Here is a 21,800-nt window from a genome sequence, read left to right as displayed (position 1 = left end):
GCCCTTCCCTACAGCCATGGAGACTGAGGAGATAACTGCTCGTCCACACATACATGAATTGCTAAGCTCTGACTTAAATGAAGTTTAGCTAGATTGCATATGCAGGGAAATGGAATTAAATTGTAGAACTGAGATATTCAGTGTTGTTTTAGTTAGGGTTTGTATTCTTTGAATAGATAACGTGATCACAGCAACTCTTATAAAACAAAGCATTTAATTGGGGCTGACTTACAGTTCAGAGGTTTAGTCTATTGTCATCATGGCAGGAAGTATGGTGGCACACAGGCAGACTTGGTGCTGGAGAATTCATTTGGAGTTCTGTATCCAGAGCCTCAGGCAGCAGAGGGAAGACAGAGACACACTAGGCCTGGGTTGTGTATTTGAAACCTTAATTCCCTCCCCACTCCGCCCCACCACACACACACACACACACACACACACACACACACACACACACACTCACTCACACACTTTCTCCAACAAGGCCACACCTTCTAATAGTGTCACTCCTTATGGGCCTGGTGGGGTGCATTTTCATTCAAACAACCACAGTGTCTTCCACTGTGGCTGGTGCTCATTTCGCCAGATCCCTATTAGGGAATACTCATATTCTCATCGAAGAACCAAGTTTGCACTTAAGTACTCTGTAAACCCTCTCTTATAGCCTCCCTGGCTAGAGCAGACCTCTGAAGGATATTTGGTGGATTCTTGCTTGCTTTATGAAACATGCCTCTGTGTAACAGCAGGAATTTTATGGGGAGGGCAGAAGTTGCCTGGAATTGAGAGTCAGAAAAGCTTGGATCCTTTATCTCAGACCTTTGCTGGCTGTAGGGATTTGGGCTTATCAACTTTCTTGACTCTCGGTGCCCTCCTTGTAATGAGATGATGACAAATGAGATTTCGAATTTAAAAGTACCCTGTAGTCTTTTTAGAATAGCCTCTGGTCACTTTGACTACTTGAGTTTCATGCACTGAGCCCTTCATTGATAGGAGTTTGTGTTGTTCTACATACAGGTTTAACTGCATCCAGACCTAAAGGCTTTTTTCTTGCCTGTTCTCTGGGACCTTTAAAATTTAGACTGCATTGACTTGATTTCCTCCAGCTTATGCTGACATAATGTCTGTTTCTTCTGCTGCTCTGTTGCTCTTTCTCAGAAGTTTGTTCACTTATATAGAGACTGTTCTCTAGCATAATTCACTTCAAACATTTACTGAGTGGTATTGTTGCCAAGCTGTGTCACAAGTTCTAGACATAGGAGTGAGACAGTTGTTCCAGTTAGAAGGTACTCTTGTAGAGGTGGTTGCTGTTTGTATTTTGTTGGTGGTGGTAGTGATTGTTTATTTGGGGTTTGGTTTTGACTTACTGTTGAGACAAGGTCTCACTATGTATCCTAGACTGGCCTTGAATTCATGATCCCCTTGCCTCTGCCTCCTAGTGCTGGAATTAATCACTGTGCTAGGTCTATGTTGTTGTCTTACAATACTTTCTTGTTTTTATGAAAACTCTCAACCTTCTCATTTCACTCAATTATAAATATAGAAACAGATTTTCCAAACCTTTACTGGCCTCTCCTGGACATCATCCATGTTTATCACAGTTTAATTAGTTTTATTTCTTAGGAAGATGATGAGGTTTAGCAACTCTTGTGCATCCATGTTCTCCAGATGTATAGTGATGCATATCAGCCACTTTTGAGAATGACAAAAGCAAGACTCTACTTCCCTCTGAAGTTTACAAGATTGGAAAAGCAAACAAAAAACACTCAGTGGACAAGTGAGTATATTAAGAGGAGAGTGAGGGCAAAAAGGAAAATAGAGTAGACTGGTTGTATTTTAAAATAGCACAGCAGAGCAAGCCGCACAGGGAAGGTATTACTTAAGCTGAATCTAAGGAAAGGTAGGCATTTGCCTTGCCTCTATCTAGTGAGAAAGGATTCTAGAAACAAACTGCTATTGCTGATGACCTAAAATGAAGGTGTATCCCATGCCTAGGAACAGTTAGGAGGCTAGCAGAGCTGAATAAAAATAGAGTAAGGTCAAAGTTAACTAGATGGTATAGGTACTCCAGTCATTATATCCTTGGTACCAAACACCTACCATAAATCCTCAGAAGTCGATCGATCATCTAGATTGAGCGCCTAAGATGGCTCCTTAGAGCACCTCCTTGGAAACCGACCGAAGTATAAATTTCTTGATGAGTGGTTTGCCACCCATGTTCCCTTGATACTTCCAACAGTACCTCGCTTTTGCAATACCTCTGGTACTTACTGTTTTTCTTTCTCCATGTTTTTAATAAAGCTCTTGTTTAGAAAATGTTAATTCCCCATTTAAAAATTTTGTCAATCTTTCAAGCCCTAAATCATGTTATTTATACTATTTTTTTCCTCTATTATGCCCATGAGGTCTTAAGTTCCTTGGAGATAAGAGCTGCCTTTTATTTTATTTCACATTCTTGTACTCAGCTATAGTAGATGTTCTATAAGTATTTGTCAAATAAATTGATAAGTTTTAATCATAATCTTTTTTGAAGCATTGTAGGAAGCTAGTGAATTTATTACTACTATTAATTTAAAAATCAGGATTGTCTCTAGGAAATTTATCAGTTTGAAGTATATGAGGTAATCCAAAAACAAAAATTCAGATTTCTGAAATGTGTATCTAGTAAGACTATATTCTCGGGTTCTAATATCCCTGTTAAGATACTCTCATTCTGTGACAAATAATTTCTTGTACTAGACAACAATAGTAAGATCTACATTGAACTCACAGCTAATCAGTTGACACATGGTCTAAAACTTGACACATGAACGTAGTGCTAGCAAATCAAGAAACCAGTAGGAGGAGGAAGAATTGAGACACATGCATGGCTATAGGAAAATGCAAGTGGTTTGGCTTGGCAGGAGTAAAATGGCACACACTTTAGTAACCACTGTCTGGTCTCCTTTTAGCATGTTACACTCTGAGCAACCTCAGTTGTTAAGATTCCTAGTGTGTTTGTCCTTAAAAAGCAGGAAGAAAGCCTAAGGTCAGACCAGTAGTTTAGAAAAGACTCTGTGGTGTGTAAGCCAAGACCGACCACGTACGTACCTTTCTCATTAATGGTGTAGCTGTTTGTGGAGCCTGCCCCTTCTGTTAGGGGTAATAATAAGCTATTAATACTCCTTAACAGGAAAGGGAAGGTTGCAAGAGATTGGCATACAACTTAGAGGCAGAAATATGGCCTACTAAGTTAAGATAGCAAATGGGGAATAGAGTGAAAGAATTGTAAAGTTTAACAAAGCACATTAAGTCAGGTGTTGGTGGCGCACACCTTTAATCCCAGCAGAGGCAGGCGGATCTCTGTGAATTCGAGGCCAGCCTGGTCTACAGAGCAAGTTCCAGGACAACCTCCAAAGCAATACAGAGAGACCCTGTCTCCAAAAACAAACAAACAAACAAACAACAAAAAAAAACAGATTAAAACATAGAAAGCAAATGGTGACAAGAACAAAAGAACTGCAGTTCACTTATTCCTTAAGAACCTTGCATTGCAAGATGGAATAACTTGATATTTTAGAAATGAAGCTAATGACTTACTGAATAGTCTATACACCATGTGACTGGAACTCCTGGATGGCAACATCAAATTCTCCGCATGTTAGGAGATAGCTTAGTGGTAAAGCTGCTTGCTGGCAAACCTGAGGACCAGAGTTCAAATCATTAGCACCTACAGAAAAATAAATTAATAAGGAAAAGTAAGGTGTGATCCCAACATTTGGAAGACAGACTGAAACCCAGCACAAGCTGAGTAGCTAGACCCTCAGACTCGGGGAGCACTGGGTTCAGTGAGAGATTTGCCTTAGTAAATAGAGTGGGCATCTGTCTGTTAAGGAAGACCTCTGATGTCAACCACTGGCCTCCACATGTATATGGTCTTCTTGAGCCAGACATTGTGGCTCATAACTAATTCAGGGCTTGAGCAGTGGAGGCAAGAAGACAATGCTCAAAGCTAGCCAGGATTAAAGCAGACCTCCCTTAACTGCTAATGCTTTGGTTTGTTTTAGTGGCAAGAGGGTGGTTGTTCAGACAAGAGGGTTCCTCTGGGAGGGGCTTGTAGATTTTGTAAAGTGTGGAAAGACCATGTTAGCTTAATTATCTGTTTCAAGTTACTCCTTCAAGCTGTGCTTGCTATTTCAGTTTGTATTGTGTCAGCGGCCAGTGGTGATTCAGTACATTCTTTGAAGCTTCTGCAGCCTAACTGCTCCTGGAAAACATCCAAATTGGGAAAGCAGGGCTCTGGGAAGACTAGAAGGGAATGTACAGGGGTTCATATGAGGATGAGAGGAAGGGGGCCATGCTGACTTGCTAACTAGTACTATTATTTAAGAACTTCAAGGTGGAGAACTTGGTTACCAAATGTGGGAGGAAGCAAGGATTTAAGGAAGTTACTCCGAATCCAGTAGTGATGAGGACAGAAGAAGTAAACTTTCTAAATGAATTGAATGTTTATATTTCTAATCATATCATTTCTTAAAAAAAAAAAAAAATCCAGTGCTAGTCCAGGCACTAAGGAAGGGGGTGGGTGGGGAGAAAAGCAAAACAGATAAAACAGATTTACCTTAGAGTTTGGTTGTGGCCAGGAAGCACATATCCACTATAAAATGTCAAATACTGAATACAACTTTTTCTGCCTTCAATAGAGGGAACAGGGCTTTCCCAATTAAGATTGGAAGGTATCTGTGCTTAGGGAGTTGCACTGTTGATGCTGTGTATCTGTTTAATTTATTAACAGACTAACTTACTGCTTTTCTTATATTCCTCCCAGCCAGAGTCCCAGCTGATGTGAATTCAGTGTCTGAATACTAGCTGCTTCTTAGCAGCTAGGCCTCTGGAGACTTGAGGCAGTTGTGAGGTCTCTAGGCCTTGCTCTCAAGCTATAGCTGCCTAAATCATTCATTGAAGTGCTCCATGTTTTTTTGGTTCTGGTCCAGCTCTTGGCTTTTAGTGTTGGTTTGGTTTGGTTTGTGTTTCTCAAGGGAATTTTTGGTCTTTTGTTTTTGTACTTGTGGTGAAGTACACATGGCATATATTTATAACAACCTAAACATTTTTAGATGTGTCACTCAGTGTTACCAAATACATTCACATTCCATCACCCATCCACAGAACTCTTTACAGTGATTAAAACTAAAGCTGTGAACCTATTTAGTAATGACTCCCCACTTATTTTCCATCTACCTGCCCTGTTAGCTTTTGACAGCTTGAGCCTTCCCCCTTGACACATTTCACCAAATTTCCAAACTCTACCCAGTAATTGTGTTTTCCTCCTGATGCACAGGCTCTCCTTAGATCTTCCTGGAACTGCAAACCGGTTCTTAATTGGTCTACTAAATATTTCCACTTTGATATCTTAGAAATTTATAAAACTCTCATCTCTGAATCCTAAAACTCTGAATGCTAAACTCCATAAAAAACACCTTTCTCTGCCCTCCAGCCTTGCTTATCACAGTTAGTGGAACACAGTCTTATCCTAACTTCCTTCGTGGAGTGGAGTCATCAGATAATCTGCGTTTAAATCTGCAAATGAGGGTCACTTCTAACCCCCTCCTGCTTCAACCTTGGACCAGCCCACTGTAACCCTCTGTGGCCCACCAACAGCTTTTGCCTAGTATCAGTGGTGGCTTTTGTCCTTCATACCTCTATTCTCAATTCAGCAGCCAAAGTAATCCTATTAAATAGAGAATTGTATCAGGATTTCTAGACCTGCTTCTGTAGACGTTTTCCCTGGGTAATTTGTACACAGTTGTTGTTCCCTGTGTTCCAAGACAATTGCAGCATCCCTAACCTCTGTACATGACTAAGCCCCTAAAGTGTCTCCAGACACAACCAGATGTCCTCTGGGCAGGGTGAACTCAGGATTAGATGTCTGTGCTGCACCGAATTCTCCTAAATTATCCATTTTTTGTTTGCTCAAAAACATTTTTAATTGAATGAAAGAGGTAATGTTGTGTCTGGATTTGGATGGATAGATAGGATTCACATGTCTAGAGTTTGAGAAGGAAATAAAATGAAGATGAAAATAATCTCAACAAAAGTATAAGATACAGAGTCAATGTATGTCATTGTCAAGAATGTCCTGACTGAAGTTAGAGGTTCAGGATTTGGTGAAGAAGGTATGAATGGGAAGGTTGAAGGCTGTGGAGATGGCTACAAATCCTCTCAGAGCTAGTTGTCTTCTAAGAATTACAAATCAGAGTATAATGAAGGTGAAAGTGCTTTGTGGCAGATAATTGGGGTTCACTTCACTCAGAATGTCTTTCAAGGTCTCTCAGTGTGCCTTTTAGGTTTGAGGCTGAAAAGCTATACTTAGGACCTCCAGACTCCCTTCTAGTTGGAGGGGAGGGGGCAGTTCCAGAAAACAGCTCAGTTTCCCTCTATGCTGTGTATGATGAACGTCTGCCAGAGACTTCAATTCAGAACGGAGTTGACTAGAAAAAAGGCAGATTCAAGGGATTCATTTCACTGGACACAGGATATTGGTGCAGACCCAGCAGGACATGGAAATAACATGTATTAAGCCAGTGGTGTTGACTCACACCTTTAATCCCAGCACTAGAGTGACAGAGGCAGGCAGATCTCTGAGTTTAAGACCAGCCTGGTTTACAGAGTGAGTTTCAGGACAGCCAGGGATATACACAGAAACCCTGGAAACCCTGTCCCCTGTTTAAAAAAAAAAAAAAAAGAAGGAAGGAAGGAAGGAAAGAAAGAAAGAAAGAAAGAAAGAAAGAAAGAAAGAAAGAAAGAAAGAAAAAAGAAAAACTCTGGAGAGATGGCTCAGGGATTAATAAGAGTACTGGCTGCCCTTCCAGAGGCTCTGAGTTCAGTTCTCAGTAACCACATGGTGGTTCACAACTCTCTATAGTGGGATCTGATGTCCTCTTCTGGCATAAAGATATACATGCAGATAGAGCACTCATATTCATAAAATAAATAAATCTCCAATATGAATTGGTATATCCAGCACAGTGTTATAGACAAATCGCTTCACATTTCCATAGATAAGTCTTTAACCCCATTAAGTTCCTGAAACAAAGGTTGATGAATGTTGTACCTACCAAACAAATACTTGGTACAGAACTTGTTATCCTTAAATATAAGTGGATCTGCCTTTAAATTAGTACTTTGGTATAGTAATTGTTCTGTTTTCCTGAAATGCTAGGTATTTGTGGGGTGGGGTGGGGGGGGGGTGGGGGGGGGGGTGGGAAGTACTAAAATCCTATACCTTTTAGGCATTCCTGTTTTCTTTAAAGGAATTTATTATTTTCTTAAAATTTGATTCTCAGAGTTGTAACCCTTTGGAAAGTGATGGTGTGTGATAGGGAGCATTTGGTTGGTTGGTTGGTTGGTTGGTTGTGGTTTCTTTTCAGGCAGGATTTCACTGTGTAGATCAGGGTGTTTGGGAACTCTGTGATCCTTTTGCCTCAGCCTCTGGGTACTTGGATTTCAAGAATGCAGCACCACCCCCTGCTGGGTTCCAGAGAAAGGAAAGTATAATTTTTAAGCCCCAGTGTTACAGATGCTTTTCTTAACCAGGACATAAGATATCTGGCACTCTTTGGTCTTTCTTCAACTGGTTTTTGACCCACCCTCAGTCATGTTAAAGAAAAGGAAATTCCTGACCCCGTTATGCCCAAACCAGTCGATGCTTATAGTATTCATTCATACATGTTCATTCATCATGTGGCTACTCCCATCAGTATTTTAAGATCTACATTAAATAGCATTCATATTATATTGAAGGACTACTTTGTTTCTCAGTGCTGATTTGGTACCTAATGTGTTGAGAAAATATTTTTCATGATGACTGTCACTCTTTTGAATCCTAATAAATAGTATACAAGTTCCTTCTCTGTACATTTGAAGAGTTTCTATTTCCTTCAGAAGAAACTTGTAACCTGATGTTCATTTTGTAGGTCATTGAGGACAATGGTGTTCGAAGAGTCGTTGTGGTTCCACAGTCACCAGAGTTTCATCCTGGTGGCCACACAGTTATCCACCGCTCCCCACATCCTCCTCTACCTGGTTTCATTCCTGTCCCAACCATGATGCCCCCTCCACCACGCCATATGTACTCACCAGTGACTGGAGCTGGCGACATGGCAACACAGTATATGCCACAGTATCAGTCTTCACAAGTATATGCAGATGTAGGTAAGATATCCAAAACACCCCTGCCTTGTGGAATTGGCTCTCCCTTACTTGGATATAAAAGATGCTCTCTTTATGTCATATATAGAAAATAACACATGATAATGATAGCAGAGTGGTTTTCTGTTACCCAAGCACTATTAAGCAACTTTGTCTTTGTGATGCAACAGGTTTCTTGGAAGTAAACAGATGCAAGGAAGTAAACAGAAAATCAGAGAAGCAGTTATATCAGAGTATTTAATGGAGTCATGTTAGACAACAGGTCTCTCCTGGGAGATTTTTAGCAAGAAATAACAGGGTTTTTTTGTTGTTGTTGTTTGTTTTTTAACTTTAAAGGCTATGGTGCCACTATGAAAAGTTTCTGGGTTCTATGAGAGATTGAGATCCCCTAAGTGAGCTACAAAAGACAAGACTAGCACACACAGACAGTGATAATCTTATTCTTTGCTATAGCTTTAAACACCTATATACCTGTAGCTCAAATTTTATATCTTCTGTGAGAATCTTCTTTTAGCCCAAGACTTATATGTGTTTCTGGCTTTCTGATATTCCTTCCTGTTGCCAGAACAGATCTCACATTAGCCTCAATTTAAACAAAGACTGTGTGGCACAGTCTCTAAATGATGCGCAGTATAATTCACAGTGATATGAAGGAAAGGAGAAGGCTTGCATGCACACACCAGCTAAGGGGTGGTGGAGGACAAATTGCATCACATTTGAGCTTACTGTTAGGGAATGTGACACTAGGTCTGAGGAGCTGGGTGGGCTGGTTTTCTAGTCAGCAAATGCTTCCTTTCTAGTCGAGTGCTGTCTGTGTAGGTTCCCAGAGTGGGACCTAGTGAAGCACTTCATTCTTAGCCATACCCTTACAGAACTGGAACTTCACTGTATGCTGTTCTTATGAATGCATTAGCTCGTGTCATCCTCAGAAATACTTCCAAAATACAGAAGAAGCAGCTGAGCTTCAGAACGGTTGGTATCTACAAAGTCACGTTAGGTAGCTACTGGGGTTTTCATTCTCCCAGATCTACTCTGCTGCAATATACTGTTTTTTTTCTCTGTGGTTCCTCTTGTTGTTTTATCTTGAGTCATAGATGAAATATAAATGCATCTCTGAGTAACCGAAGTACATTTTTAAAATACGGACTAATTATGGTTCTTAGGTTTTAGTGGATTTTTCTGTTTACTGTTTTGTACAAAGAGTGTAATTTTTTAAAATACTTTCTCTACAGATTATGCTTTACCTGAAAAGTTTTCAAATGTAGTTATTGTACATGCACATGTACTCTTACACACAAACTTCATGTATGCACATACCCTGATGGTAATTTTCATATAATATTTAGTGATTTTTCACAACCCATCACTGTTCATGTGGAGTTTCCTGTTTGTGTCATTTCAGCACTCAAAATTCCAGACGTTGGAGCATTTCAGATTTCTGCTTAGGGACATGTAATTTGAAATCATTTCTACCTCCCCCAAAGAAACCTTAATCTGTCAGTAGTCTGCTCTGATTCCTTCTCTTGCCCCAACTCTTAATCTATTTTCTGTCTCTGTTTTGTTGTTTGTTCTAGACTTTGCATCTCATTGACATTTGTATAGCAATGTATTTCCTTGTATTTACAGCATCTAAAGTGTCCATGTGAGCTGTGATCTTTTCTGTCTAGGTTTTTAACTTAAGGTTCATCTGTGTTGTGACATGCATTTCATCCACTTTGTGGTTAAGTTTTAGACTTGGAGTGTATGCATACAACACTTTGTTCAACCATTCATTAGTTGGTGATATTTGACACTTTTTTCAAGCAAATATGCACATTTATTTGTCAAGGTAAGCAAAAAAAATACATGTGTATTGTATATAAATATACATATTATATTACATATTATATGTTATAAATATATACACATATTAATATATTTTACATACATCTTTTGATGTTTTTATTGTAAATAGTATTACTCATTTAAGGATTCAGAAAGATATATGCTCTTAAATTTAAGATATTTATTTTGTAACTTTTATTTATTATTTGTGAATTTCACATCATGCATTCTGATCCATTTATTTCCCTATCCCCTCTTCTCTGCCTTCTGCCCTTGCAACCTCCCCCCACAATTAAATCCAAATTTAAAAGAAAAACTCCAAACCAAATGAAACTAAAACAAAAAAAGAAGAATCTTGTCGTGGAGGCTCTAGTGTGGCCCATTGAGTCACACAGTATACCCTTTAGTCCATTCATCTTTACTTGCAAGTGTTCATTGCCGAGAGTCATTGGTCTTGCTCAAGGCCTCTGGTTTCTGCTACACCATCAATTATGGGCTCTCACTGGGACTCCTCTTGGATATCCGGTTGCTGTCCTGTTTCATGGAGATCCTGCTGTTTTGGATCTGTAGGTTTGTCCTCTTCACGTGCTCCAGTAGTTCATAGAGTTGGTAGATGTTGGGGTGGGACAACCCATAGCCCTGATTCTGGGCCTGAGGACATGAGAGCAGGAGAGCTAACCTTGCCTCCCACCCCATCACTCCTCCTCTGCCGTATGGTAGCAATGGGTGAAAGAAAGATGCCCTCCCCTCCTCACCTGTTATCTCCTGTGGCAGGTAAGAGAGAGCTGGCCCTGGGGTCACAAAAGTGGCAGAGCTACCCCTGACTCTCATGCTACAGTTCTGCTCCCTGTCTTGGCAGAACACTAGAGCTAATTGTGTTTTGGGGGGCAGAGGTGTAAATGAACCACCCCTGAGGGCATGAGAGCAGGAGTGCTAGACCTCCCACCACCACCACCACCCATATCATCCGTACAGCAATTGGGAGAGAGGGCCCTGCACCTTGTCTGGGCAAAACAGTAGATCTGTCCCCGTGCTGTGAGTTCGAGTGACCCTGATCTGAGGACCTGAGAGCAGACCAGGCCCTGCTCATTGCTGCAGGCTGCATGGAGGCAGTGCTGGAAAGCTTGCCTGGATAGCAATGAGGGAAGTCTGGCGGGCTGACCAACCCAGCTAGCACCCAGATAGTTGACACTTCATTGCTTGTCTATGAGTGATGTTTTTAAGAACATTGTATACAAGTGTTTACATTGGCACATTTCACACTTCTGAGTAGAAGGGCCGGGCATGTGTGAATATGGCCAGGGTATGTGTGATGAGCAACTGCCAGGCTGTCTGTTCACTGATCCTACCATTTACTGTCCCTACCACCAGCATATGAGGGTTCCAGTTTTTCCTCATCTGTTATCCTTTATAACCACCTAGTTGCCTATTTTCTGCCATTTGTGGTTTTGTCCTCTTCCTTATTTTGTTGATGCCTATTGGCCATTTGCATATTCATTTTTAATAGAGTTGGCATTTTATTCTAATGTATGTTTTGTATAATCTGGATACAAGTCCTTCATCAAATCCTTGGTTTGCAGGTATTTCCCCCCACCCCCATATTGCTTTTTCACTTTCCTGGTGGTGTGCCTTGATAGAGAAAAGGCCCTAATGTTGAGCAGGTCCTATCTGTTTGCTTTGTTTGTGCTTTTCATGTCTTATCTGAAAGGTACGACCAAGTCCAAGGTCATGCAGAAAGAAACCCCTTTGTTTCTTTCTGAGAGTTTTGTATTTTCAGCTACACCTTGGGATGTTTGACTTATATGTAGTATACTATAAAGACCTACATTTACTCTTTAATGTGTAGATATCCAAACTCCTGTTTTTAATATCTAATTTTATTCTGTATATCCTATCATTTCAGCAATATTATGCTAATTTTCAGAAAGCATGGCTAAATTAAAACTGTTTCCTTTACTGTGGGACTTGTTAGGCTTTTCTCAATATTTTCCTCAATACATATTTCATATACAAAATTAAGAAAATAAATTTTACAGTCCATTTAGTTTCTGTTTGCTAACCGCTACAACTTTTTTTAGTGATGATATTCTTTTTTAGAAGGATATCATAAGGGAATTTACAATGGTGATGTGTCTTCTCTATTTTATATGTCTGATATTAAAAGAAGTCTGGGTAGTAGTAACTTACAGACAGTGAAAGAAGAGCTGTGACCCAGTCGGCCTGATCTTTTTCTTCAGCGACACAGCAGACCACCATGCTGTTTCTCTGCAGAGTGATAGTTGGGAACATGGTAAAGAAAATGTCTGTGTTACTGTACATAGAATTGTAACCAAGTCAGGAAGTTTGATTCTGTTAGTGGAGACATAGAAATGGCTTTGTTTTACAAAACCACTCATGATATTTAATAATGATTTGTATATGATATGGTAGGCTTACCATCTGTACTTGTATTGTGACATAGATTCATTTAGAGAAAGTTATATTTTTGACACCTGTGTTTTACTTCTTCTAGATGCCCACTCTACACATGGCAGGGCCAACTTCAGAGATGAAAGATCTAGTAAAACATATGAGCGTTTGCAGAAAAAATTGAAAGATCGCCAAGGAACACAGAAGGATAAGATGAGTAGCCCTCCACCCTCACCCCAGAAGTGTCCTTCTCCCATAAGCGAACACAATGGACTCATTAAAGGACAGAGTGCCAGTGGTATGAACACAGGATCGGCGAGAAACAAATCGGGGCGAGGAAGAGGTTGTACACAAGTAGATTCAGAAATAGAAGGTACTCTTGATGAATCTCTGATCTCTTTCATCATTTAAACTGCTAAAACTATACCTCACCTTTCAGCTGTCTCATCCTGGACCACAGAAACTCAAAGCCTAGCACTTCCCTAACTGGGAGAAATGTTTTAGAATCTAAATGATTGCTAGACAGCTGCTTTCATGTTTAGGATGTCTCTAGTAATTTCACTTTATCATAAATGTTACTAGTTAAGTTTCATCTGATAGGAAAACAGATTAACCAGGGTTCCATTTTTTTCTGTTCTTGGTCCTTTAATCAGGCTGTCTTGCTTTTTCCTGAGGCTTTATTTTCTCAGCCTCTTCATATATGAATACACGATAACTAGCATGCCATTAACCAATCCTCTCTGCATGTTCTGTAGTTAGAATAATCTCCCTCCCTTTGCTACAGAAGTTTATTCTTCCTTTGAGCCCTTCCCCTAACATGTGGCTGTCAGCGTGGGAACTCTGAACACTACCTTTAATGTGTATTAGAGTCAGATCTCTATAGGGTAAATACAAGCTAGGTTAACAGTAGCCTGTCTTCCATGTGTCTAGAGTGTGAGGTTCTTGCCCAGGTACTTAGGCTATAATGCTAAGCCTCTCACTGATGCCTATCTTAATTTCCATAGATTTCCTTGATACTGTTACCTGTTTTAACTTCTAAAGGTAGACCATACTGTATTTTAAGTTTCATCAAATGTGCCAGTGAGGCAGACTAACATGTCTTTTCACAAAAACTAACACTGTAGTTTTCTCAGTCCTTGAATGTACTTATCTAAAGTGATGCTGCTAATTCTTACCATGTTGAATTATCAAATGATGCAGCTGATAAATGTGATAGCAACTAGAATGCTTCCAGCTTTGGGAGCAAAATCAAAATTGTGTTCACCTTCATCTTCCTTAACCTTTACATTCTTCACAATTTAAACAGTGCTTTAATGGCTTCATGGTTTGTGTGTTAACATTTAAATGTTCGCCATTTGTGAGACTATCTGAATATCCTTTTCTGCACTGATGTCTCAAAAGAGTTGGGCTAAAGTTTTGTGTATGTCAGTGGTTGCTATGAATTACAGCAGATTGCGTCTATCTGGGAAACTGTGGTTAAATACTTAGTTCACAAATTAAAGCCAGGTATAGTGTTGCATACCTGTAATCCCAGCACTTGGGAAGCTGAGGCAGGAGAGTTGAAAGTTCCAGGCCATTTTAGAATATACACTGAGACTGAAAACGAAAAATGAAAACAATAGTATGAGTATGGCAAACAGAAACCTTCCAGAGGAGAGGGGGTTTTACCATCATGAGTGAGAGCACACTTTATTTAAGAAACGCCACTGTTTAGGTGGCTGGATACATGCTAATTACATGCATACAGCACTCATACACATATACTTGCATGCATACAGCACATAATACATGCATGCCACACACAAATACGGATACTTAGATTCATATAGCATACATACACACATACTTACATGTATACAGCACACATACACGCAACTTATTTGGATACAGCATATGTGCATGTGGTACTGTAAGTGTTAGAAACAGTTAAAATAGAAATTGAAGGAGATGAATGGTGAAGGCTGCAGATTCCTGTGTGTGAATAAGGATTAAAAACTAGAAAACTAGAGGAAAGAGAATATTTGCATGTAAGTTTTTCTTTTTAATTTTTTTTTAAGAAAAAGATGAAGAAACTAAAGCATTTGAAGCATTTCTTTCCAACATTGTCAAGCCAGTGGTAAGTATCCCATGTATTTTTCTTGCTGTTTAGTGTAGCCATGTAGAATTCTGTCATTTTCATTCAGACTTTTATTTTAACTGTATAGAAATGTGAGGCAATTAGTAGCTCATCATGGTGTGAGTGGCCTAGAAGAGACAAGGAGAACATGAGTATTTCCCATCTCATAACACTGAGTACAACCAAATAAGTTATAGAAGTATGTATGAGAACACAAAAGGCCTAGATAAAATGTTTTATATGCATCCCAATGACTTGTATAAAGGCTGTGACCTGCCGGGAGAAACATTTACATTGGCTACGACAAAAGATAGTATTCATACTGAGTGAAAAATTTTAAACCCATTAAGCATAGGAAGTTCTCCACTGATAATTAAAAGAATCAAAGAAGTGTATACATTTCCCATTTAAAAACAACACTAATGTTGTAAACTCTACATAAAACAAAACAGAAAGGGGGAAGAGAAGGAAGTTAGTGGCCCTGGAAAGATTTGTTTTAGGGTGATGTAACAGCTAATGCTGGTTTTCTTGAATAATGTTAAAAGTGGTCACAGAAAGTGAAAACAATCATCTTAAGATTGTTTACCTGGCATAAAAAGGTAATTTAGTAAAATAATGAGCCCCGTTTATAACATTTTTTAAAGGTAACTGCATTGTTTTTAGTTTATATTTAATATTTGAGTGATGTGCCTCTTTGATTAGTTTTCCGAGTTGCAAAGTACAGGCCAGGATTTTTAGGTGATTCTGTGTGTGGTTTTACACGCTCTGCTTTATTGAGGTCACCAAATTAAATGTATTTATTCACTCCATAAACATTTGACCGTGTATAAAATGCTATTTGCTTTGCATGGAACTGGAAATGGACTGGAAAGTGTGGCCCCTGTCCCTTCAGCTTCCTTTAATAGAATCATCGCCATGTAGTAAATGTAAACTTACAAAGTGTGGGGCTGAAGAGTTGGCTCAGAGGAAGAGAGCAGTTGTTGCTCTTGGAGAGGACAGGGGTTCAATTCCCAGCACCCACATGGCAGCTTACAACCACCTATAACTCCACTACCAGGAATCTAACACTTACTTTTGGCCTTTGCAGGCACGAGGCACATGTGGTGCAGAGATATTTATACAGACAAAACACCCATACACATAAAATAAAAAAGTTGAACCATTTTTAATTATTAAGTGTGAACCACAAGAACAGAGAGAATGCTACCCAAGTGTTTAATAGAGGAACTAAACCTTGACAAAGATAGTAGGGAATTGTCTTCCAAAAGGAAGGTTGAGCTGAAATTTCAAGGAAAAGTGGCCGGTAGGTGTTGTGGATGGAGTGGAGGGTCTGGAGCAGTGTTGCAAACATAGTAGCATGTAAAAGTCATTGACGTGGCACAAATTACAGTCCACATTTGTGCGCACATAAATAGGAAGAATAGATGCTCGCTTGAGTAACTCAGTTTCACACTGTAGGAAAGTCAGTGTGCATCTTACTTCAGAGCGAGCTGTGCATTCAGGGTTGAGTGGCCCAGAATGTCGCTAAGCCTTTCAGAAGTCATTTCTTCTGAATAGTAGGGTGCTGTATCCTCGTGTGTCTTGAACTGGTCATGCTGGCATGGTTTTGTCTTTTTATTTAGGACCTTTGAAATTATTCTGAGTTTTGAAACCTAACATCTCTGTTTCAGTCATGCCTGGAACTAAATATGTTTGCCATTTGCATGTGTTTTTTTTTTTGTTTTTTTTTTTTTTTTGTCTTTCCTCAGAAGCATTCTCCATTCTCTGCTCTTAGGGATTCTAGAACTCTCTGACTCCAAGTTCCTTTCTCACTTTGTGTGTGTTGTGTGTTTGTTTTCTAAGACAGTCTTCAGTCTTGCTGTGTGGTCCTGCCTGTCCTCAAGCTTATAGCCCTCCTGCCCCGGACTCCTGAATTCTGGGATTGCTGGCGCACTACAGGGCCAGACTGAGGATTGAGTGTTTCTTTTGCTTTAGTGTTTCTGGAAATCCAAGAAATATCAACATTTCTTCCTCTACAGTCTTTGTCACAGTTCGTGGCACTGCTGTCATTCTGAATTGCTTTCCAAGTTCACTTCCTGTTTCATTTTACTGTAATATAAATTGACAGGCACAATAACTTGCTTCACAGATTGAAACATACCATAGTAATCCACTGACTTCTAACCATTGTTTCATTTTCTGCCTATTCTTTTTGGCCATTATCAATATTTAGAGCTATCCATAGACAGTTGGGTCAGTTCCCAGCTACTGCAGGGTTGGGTTCAGTGATTACTCATGCACTGCTCACTTGAGCGTCCTTGAGTCTCTTACCCCTTCTAACTGTTCTTCCTGTGAAGGGACCAGTGTGCCTGTTTTGCCTGCTTCAGAGTGCAGCCCTAAGCAAGTGAGGTGGATATGAAAGCATGTTTTCTTCTGAAGTAGTATACAAGAGGAAACAATCCTAGCTGGTTTTTAAATCAGCTTTACTTGGCTACACTCCAGAACCCTGGCTGCTGAAACATCCTAAAGAATACCCAAATGGGATGCTTTGCCAGCAGCTCTTCAGTAAAATTGTTTACCTTATTTTCAAGACTTTTTCTCTGTTCATTTAAAATTAAAACGAAATTGAATGAGACCCCTTTGTGCTCTTGAGTACATCAATGGCAGCTGTCACCTGAGTTTCCCTAGGCAGCAGTGTCAGGGTTCCTTCCTGCCCCTCTTTACCTTCAGTTCTCTAGCAGCCAATCATCAACATGTGATCACTGTGCTTTTCTGAAACCCACACATCCCTGCCATCCCTGGCACACGAAATTATTACTCCTTCCTCACACAAGAATTTCAGAGTAGTTTAGTGTGGGTCCACTTTTGCTTCTAAAATACAATTTTTTACAATCCCCCTGATAGCACCAACACAAAACAGCTTTCTAAAGCGTTGTTGATGCTACGTTCTTTCTTGTTTGCCATGCAATGGTTGACACTGCTGCTTACTACCCTTGTTGTTCAGGACTTGGCTGCCTCCCTGTCTCCTGTGATCTTTGCAGAGAAGTCCTTTAGCTCCCCTTTCTTTCTCCTGGGTCTTAGAGTGAAATTACCAGGTTTTCCTTAAAAGTTAGCTTTCTGTATAAGCTCAGGAGATGAGAAATTCCCGAATTAATCACCTACTTTCTTAGCAAGTTATATTCCATTTCAAATCCTTTCTAATCTCTTTAAGCCCATGATTTAAGCCCCTTCCTAATGCTTGTGACCCTTCAGTACAGTTCCACATGTTATGGTGACCCCAATCATAAAATTATTTCATTGCTACTTTACATAACTGTAATTTTGCTACCAATATGAATCATAAAGTAAGTATCTGATATACAGGATATCTACAACATGACCACTGTGAAAGGGTCGTTTGCTCCTAAAGGGTCTCGACCCACAGGTTGAGAATCATGGGCTTAAACTCTAGGTCTGGTTCATTACTATAGTCCCAGTACCTGAAAGGCTGAAACATGGAGATCTTGAGTTCAAAGCCACCTGGCTACCTTGAGACAAGACTTTGTCTCACAATACAAAAGCAAGGAAAATTATCTTTGAAATTAATTTCTCAAGAAGTTTTTCCGTAACTCGCTCCGAAGTAAGTATTTATGTGCCTAGTTAGTAGAAGGAGAGATCAAACATTTTTCTGTAACAGTGGGCTGCAAAGGGGGAAACTTAGAGCTGCCTCAAATTTCCCTTAACTGTGTTTCCTGGGCATAGTGTCCCAGAAAAGTCTGTAGGTGATAGAAACAGGACTTGGCTTAGGTGATAGTTAGAGACAGGACGTGGCTTCTCCTTTAGAGCGCTTTCACCTGTTGGTATTTTGTTCTGCAGGCCTCAGACATTCAAGCAAGGACAGCCCTGCTTACCTGGTCACCTCCTTCCAGCTTCATGAATGGTGAAGTGAATGAAACAACTGTGCCAGAGCTCTGCAGCTACGAAATCCTGGTGTCGAGCACTGGGAAGGAAGGGAAATACAGAAGTGTTTATGTGTAGGTATTTTCTGGTCCTGCTCTTACCTGTTACATGGGTTAATGGGGTGTGATACTTTTGCTAACTATAGTTACATTCTTTTTCCCCTACCCCAGAGGAGAAGAAACAAGTGTCACTTTGAATGACCTGAAACCAGCCACAGATTACCATGCAAAGTAAGGACTGTCTTTTTGATGGACACAGCAGAGGGTTAAGCTTTGCTGTTTTGTTGTCATGAGTGGTTTCCTTTAAAATCTGGAATATGTTAAACTAAAAATGTGGACTTTAATTTTCTTATTGGAATAATTATCATTTCTCAAAATAATCCAAATATGTTTAAACATTTAATTCAAGTTTAAATGTTACAGTAAAGGAAGGGGAATGCTAATTCCCCTGCCTGTGGGACAAAGGCTTCAAAGGGTGCTGTAAACGATGGCTGCAGTGTGTGCTTTAATATTGCAAACTTAACCTAGCTTCTGAGATGCTGAGACACAGAATCATAAACAGTACTTGTTTACTTTTGTGTATATTAATCTTCAGCGTGTCTTGGAAAGAGCATGGGATATTAGGACTTTAAAGATTCCATAACATTTACTAGAAGCAATTCAGATAATGCCTTATGATTTTCTGGTATATTTCACTAAGTTTTTAACTCTGTGGCCTCCCCATCAGGAGCCCAATTGGAGTTTTTTTTAAAAAAACTATTTGCGGGTAGGAATGTTCCTTTTATACATTAACACTGTAAGTAAATTTTTTGTAATTACATTCAAAACATTGTCCAACCTAATATATTTCAAGCTGGATTGACACCATTATTGAATCATGAATTGTGTGATTCAATGAAATAGATTCAAATAGCATAGAAATATCAGCATATTAAGAATAATGTTTTGAAAAATTGTTAATTTCAGGTAGTGTGTGTGTGTGTATGTAGAGACAATCTTGTCACAATTTTAAAGATCTTTCTTACTTTGACTTAGAGTAAAAACAAAACACTAGTTTATACTATACTATTTTTAAGGGATGTTTTTTACTTCTAGGTAATACTTTATTTTCTTGGTGTACAATATTTGCAATGCACCTTTCTACTTGGATGTACATAAAGCTGAAAACTGTTGAGAGTAAAACGGATAAAACTATTTTATCTCGCAGAGTGCTGGCAGAGTCCAATTCAATAAAGGGGATTCCCTCAGAGGCTGAGAGCTTCACTACCTTGAGCTGTGAGCCAGATACACCCAATTCACCGAGGATAGCCAATCGGACCAAAAACTCTCTCACCTTGCAGTGGAAGGTGAGAATATTCTGTAGGTTATTTCTAACTAGATATTTTTTTCTTTTTTGCTTTCCCTGCCTTGTGTTAAATGTCCATTGTTTCTGGAGACCAAACGAGGTTCAGTTAAGTAACTGGTTCTTCTCGTTGTACACTAAAATTGTTGTTTGCTTTTTAGGTATTCAGATAACTCACTCTCTGTTGCTGTGTTTGTCACTGACCAAAACCAGCTTGTGGGAGCTTATTTCGTCCTAGAGGTTACACTCTTATCATTGAAGCAAGTCAGGGCAGAAACCTTGGAGGAACACTTAAGGCTTGCTCTCAATCCCACCTGCCTAGGGATGGGACCAGCATAGTGAGTTGGGCCCTCCACATCAACTAGCAGTCAAGAAAAAGCCTCAGGGATATATCCACAAGCCATTCTGATTCAGGTTTCCCAATTTCATTCTCTTTAGGATAACCTGAACTGTATTAAGTAAACAGTCCAAGCTGACTAGTAGATGCCTCCTCCCATACTAGGTTTTGAGGATTGATGGAAGAGCCTTCCATGTGTTAGGCAAACACTACAACTGACTTCCATTCCCAGTACCCCTCTCTTTTTTAAAACTTGTTATCCTCCGGTGTCAGACAAAGGCCTCATTTTTCTCTTTCTGTAATTTGAGTAAAGGAATAGCATAAAGGTGATGTGATGATTCACTGGGTTACACATAATAGTTTCCTCCAACTTGGAGGAAAATGGGAAGGTGAGCCTTAGGTTATTGAAAGTAGACAGCTAGACTAAAGCAATCTAGAATGGTGAAGTCTTGGGGAACGGGTGTTTAGCTCCTCCCTTCTCACAGTCTGTTTTTGAAGTCTTTCCCTTTGCTAAGGAAAAGTTGGGATTTCCAAGAATCTTTTCTTTTGTCTCATCATGCTCACCATGAACTGCTGTTGCTGTGTCAATCAGTTGTTACTACTGACTCACAGTATCTTAAGTGTTTTAACGTTAACACATTAGGAGTCTCAAGAGTCAAGTTTCTTTTTAGATACAGTTACAAGAAAGTCATGATCATTTGGTCAACGGAAGTGGGTTGAAATTATAGGAGGAAAGCTGTTAGAAAGAGGATTGGAATTCTCATTTCAGGACTGCTTAAAGGCTATGGTGAAATGCCAAGGGGTCCTCCCCAAAGCCAAATGGATAATGTGTGGCCATCTGGGGTGACGGGTACATTGTGTCTAGCTGCAGGGATCCCAGCATGGCCCTATGCTGTCTTTCTTTCCATAGCCTAGTTCCTTGGTATATTACAAAATAGTTCATTTACATTGTGAGGTGAGTTATAGTAAAAATGCTGGGAACTTAACCCGGATGAAATCTTTAGAGCAAAATGAATTGTTCTAAGAATTACAGAAGTTAGAATAGTTCTAGTTAAAGGAGATTATAGAGTATTCAGAAAAATATAGGTGGCCTCTTGCTTTATGTTTTCATTTTTATATGTATGAGTATTTGCCTGTAGTGTGTATATGTCTAGTGCTCCTTAAGGAGATCATCAGATCCCCTGCAACTGGAAAATAGGGATGGTTGTGAGCCATCATGTGGGTTCTGGGAACCAAATCTGTATCCTCCTGTAAGAGCACCAACTGCCCTTAACCATTGAGCCAGCCCTTGGCTCCACTATGGCCAGTTTTAAAGGCTAAGTCACAGATACCATCTGTGACATAAAGTGGTTCCTTGTTATTTATAGTGACTAATTTCTTTTTTTTCTACTGTTTCAGGCACCCAGTGACAACGGTTCTAAAATCCAAAGCTTTATTTTAGAGTGGGATGAGGTAAGTACATCATTGAATCCTTTCAGTTGTTACAGTACGGTGTATCTTCAGATACAACATTTTTATATGTTTTTATATTAAGAAACAATATTTTATATGGAGATTAAGTGAATGGTTAAGTGTTCTCAGAAAAGGTAACTAACTGAACTTCCCTATGAAGGTTGTTAATTGTGTGTTTTTTCAAGCAGCAACCATTGTTTACCTCTCTATTTGCAG

General features: G+C 39.6%; 1 protein-coding gene across 5 annotated transcripts in view; it reads left to right on the top strand.

Moving 5' to 3' along the window:
• Positions 1-21,800, top strand: part of Fndc3a (fibronectin type III domain containing 3A) — a 153,959-nt gene that overhangs the window by 106,054 nt on the left and 26,105 nt on the right. For all 5 annotated transcript variants that reach the window (XM_027390163.2, XM_035453295.1, XM_035453294.1 and 2 more), the window contains 7 exons: positions 7,953-8,190; positions 12,524-12,793; positions 14,478-14,536; positions 18,371-18,528; positions 18,625-18,684; positions 19,661-19,799; positions 21,531-21,584. In XM_027390163.2, the coding sequence (XP_027245964.1) occupies positions 7,953-8,190; positions 12,524-12,793; positions 14,478-14,536; positions 18,371-18,528; positions 18,625-18,684; positions 19,661-19,799; positions 21,531-21,584 (978 nt within the window). The remainder of the gene's footprint in view (positions 1-7,952; positions 8,191-12,523; positions 12,794-14,477; positions 14,537-18,370; positions 18,529-18,624; positions 18,685-19,660; positions 19,800-21,530; positions 21,585-21,800) is intronic.

The sequence above is a fragment of the Cricetulus griseus genome, assembly GCF_003668045.3.
Source record: "Cricetulus griseus strain 17A/GY chromosome 1 unlocalized genomic scaffold, alternate assembly CriGri-PICRH-1.0 chr1_1, whole genome shotgun sequence".
Classification (NCBI taxonomy): domain Eukaryota; kingdom Metazoa; phylum Chordata; class Mammalia; order Rodentia; family Cricetidae; genus Cricetulus; species Cricetulus griseus.
Note: the sequence above shows the minus strand (reverse complement) of the source record. Positions and strands in the feature narration are given on the sequence as shown.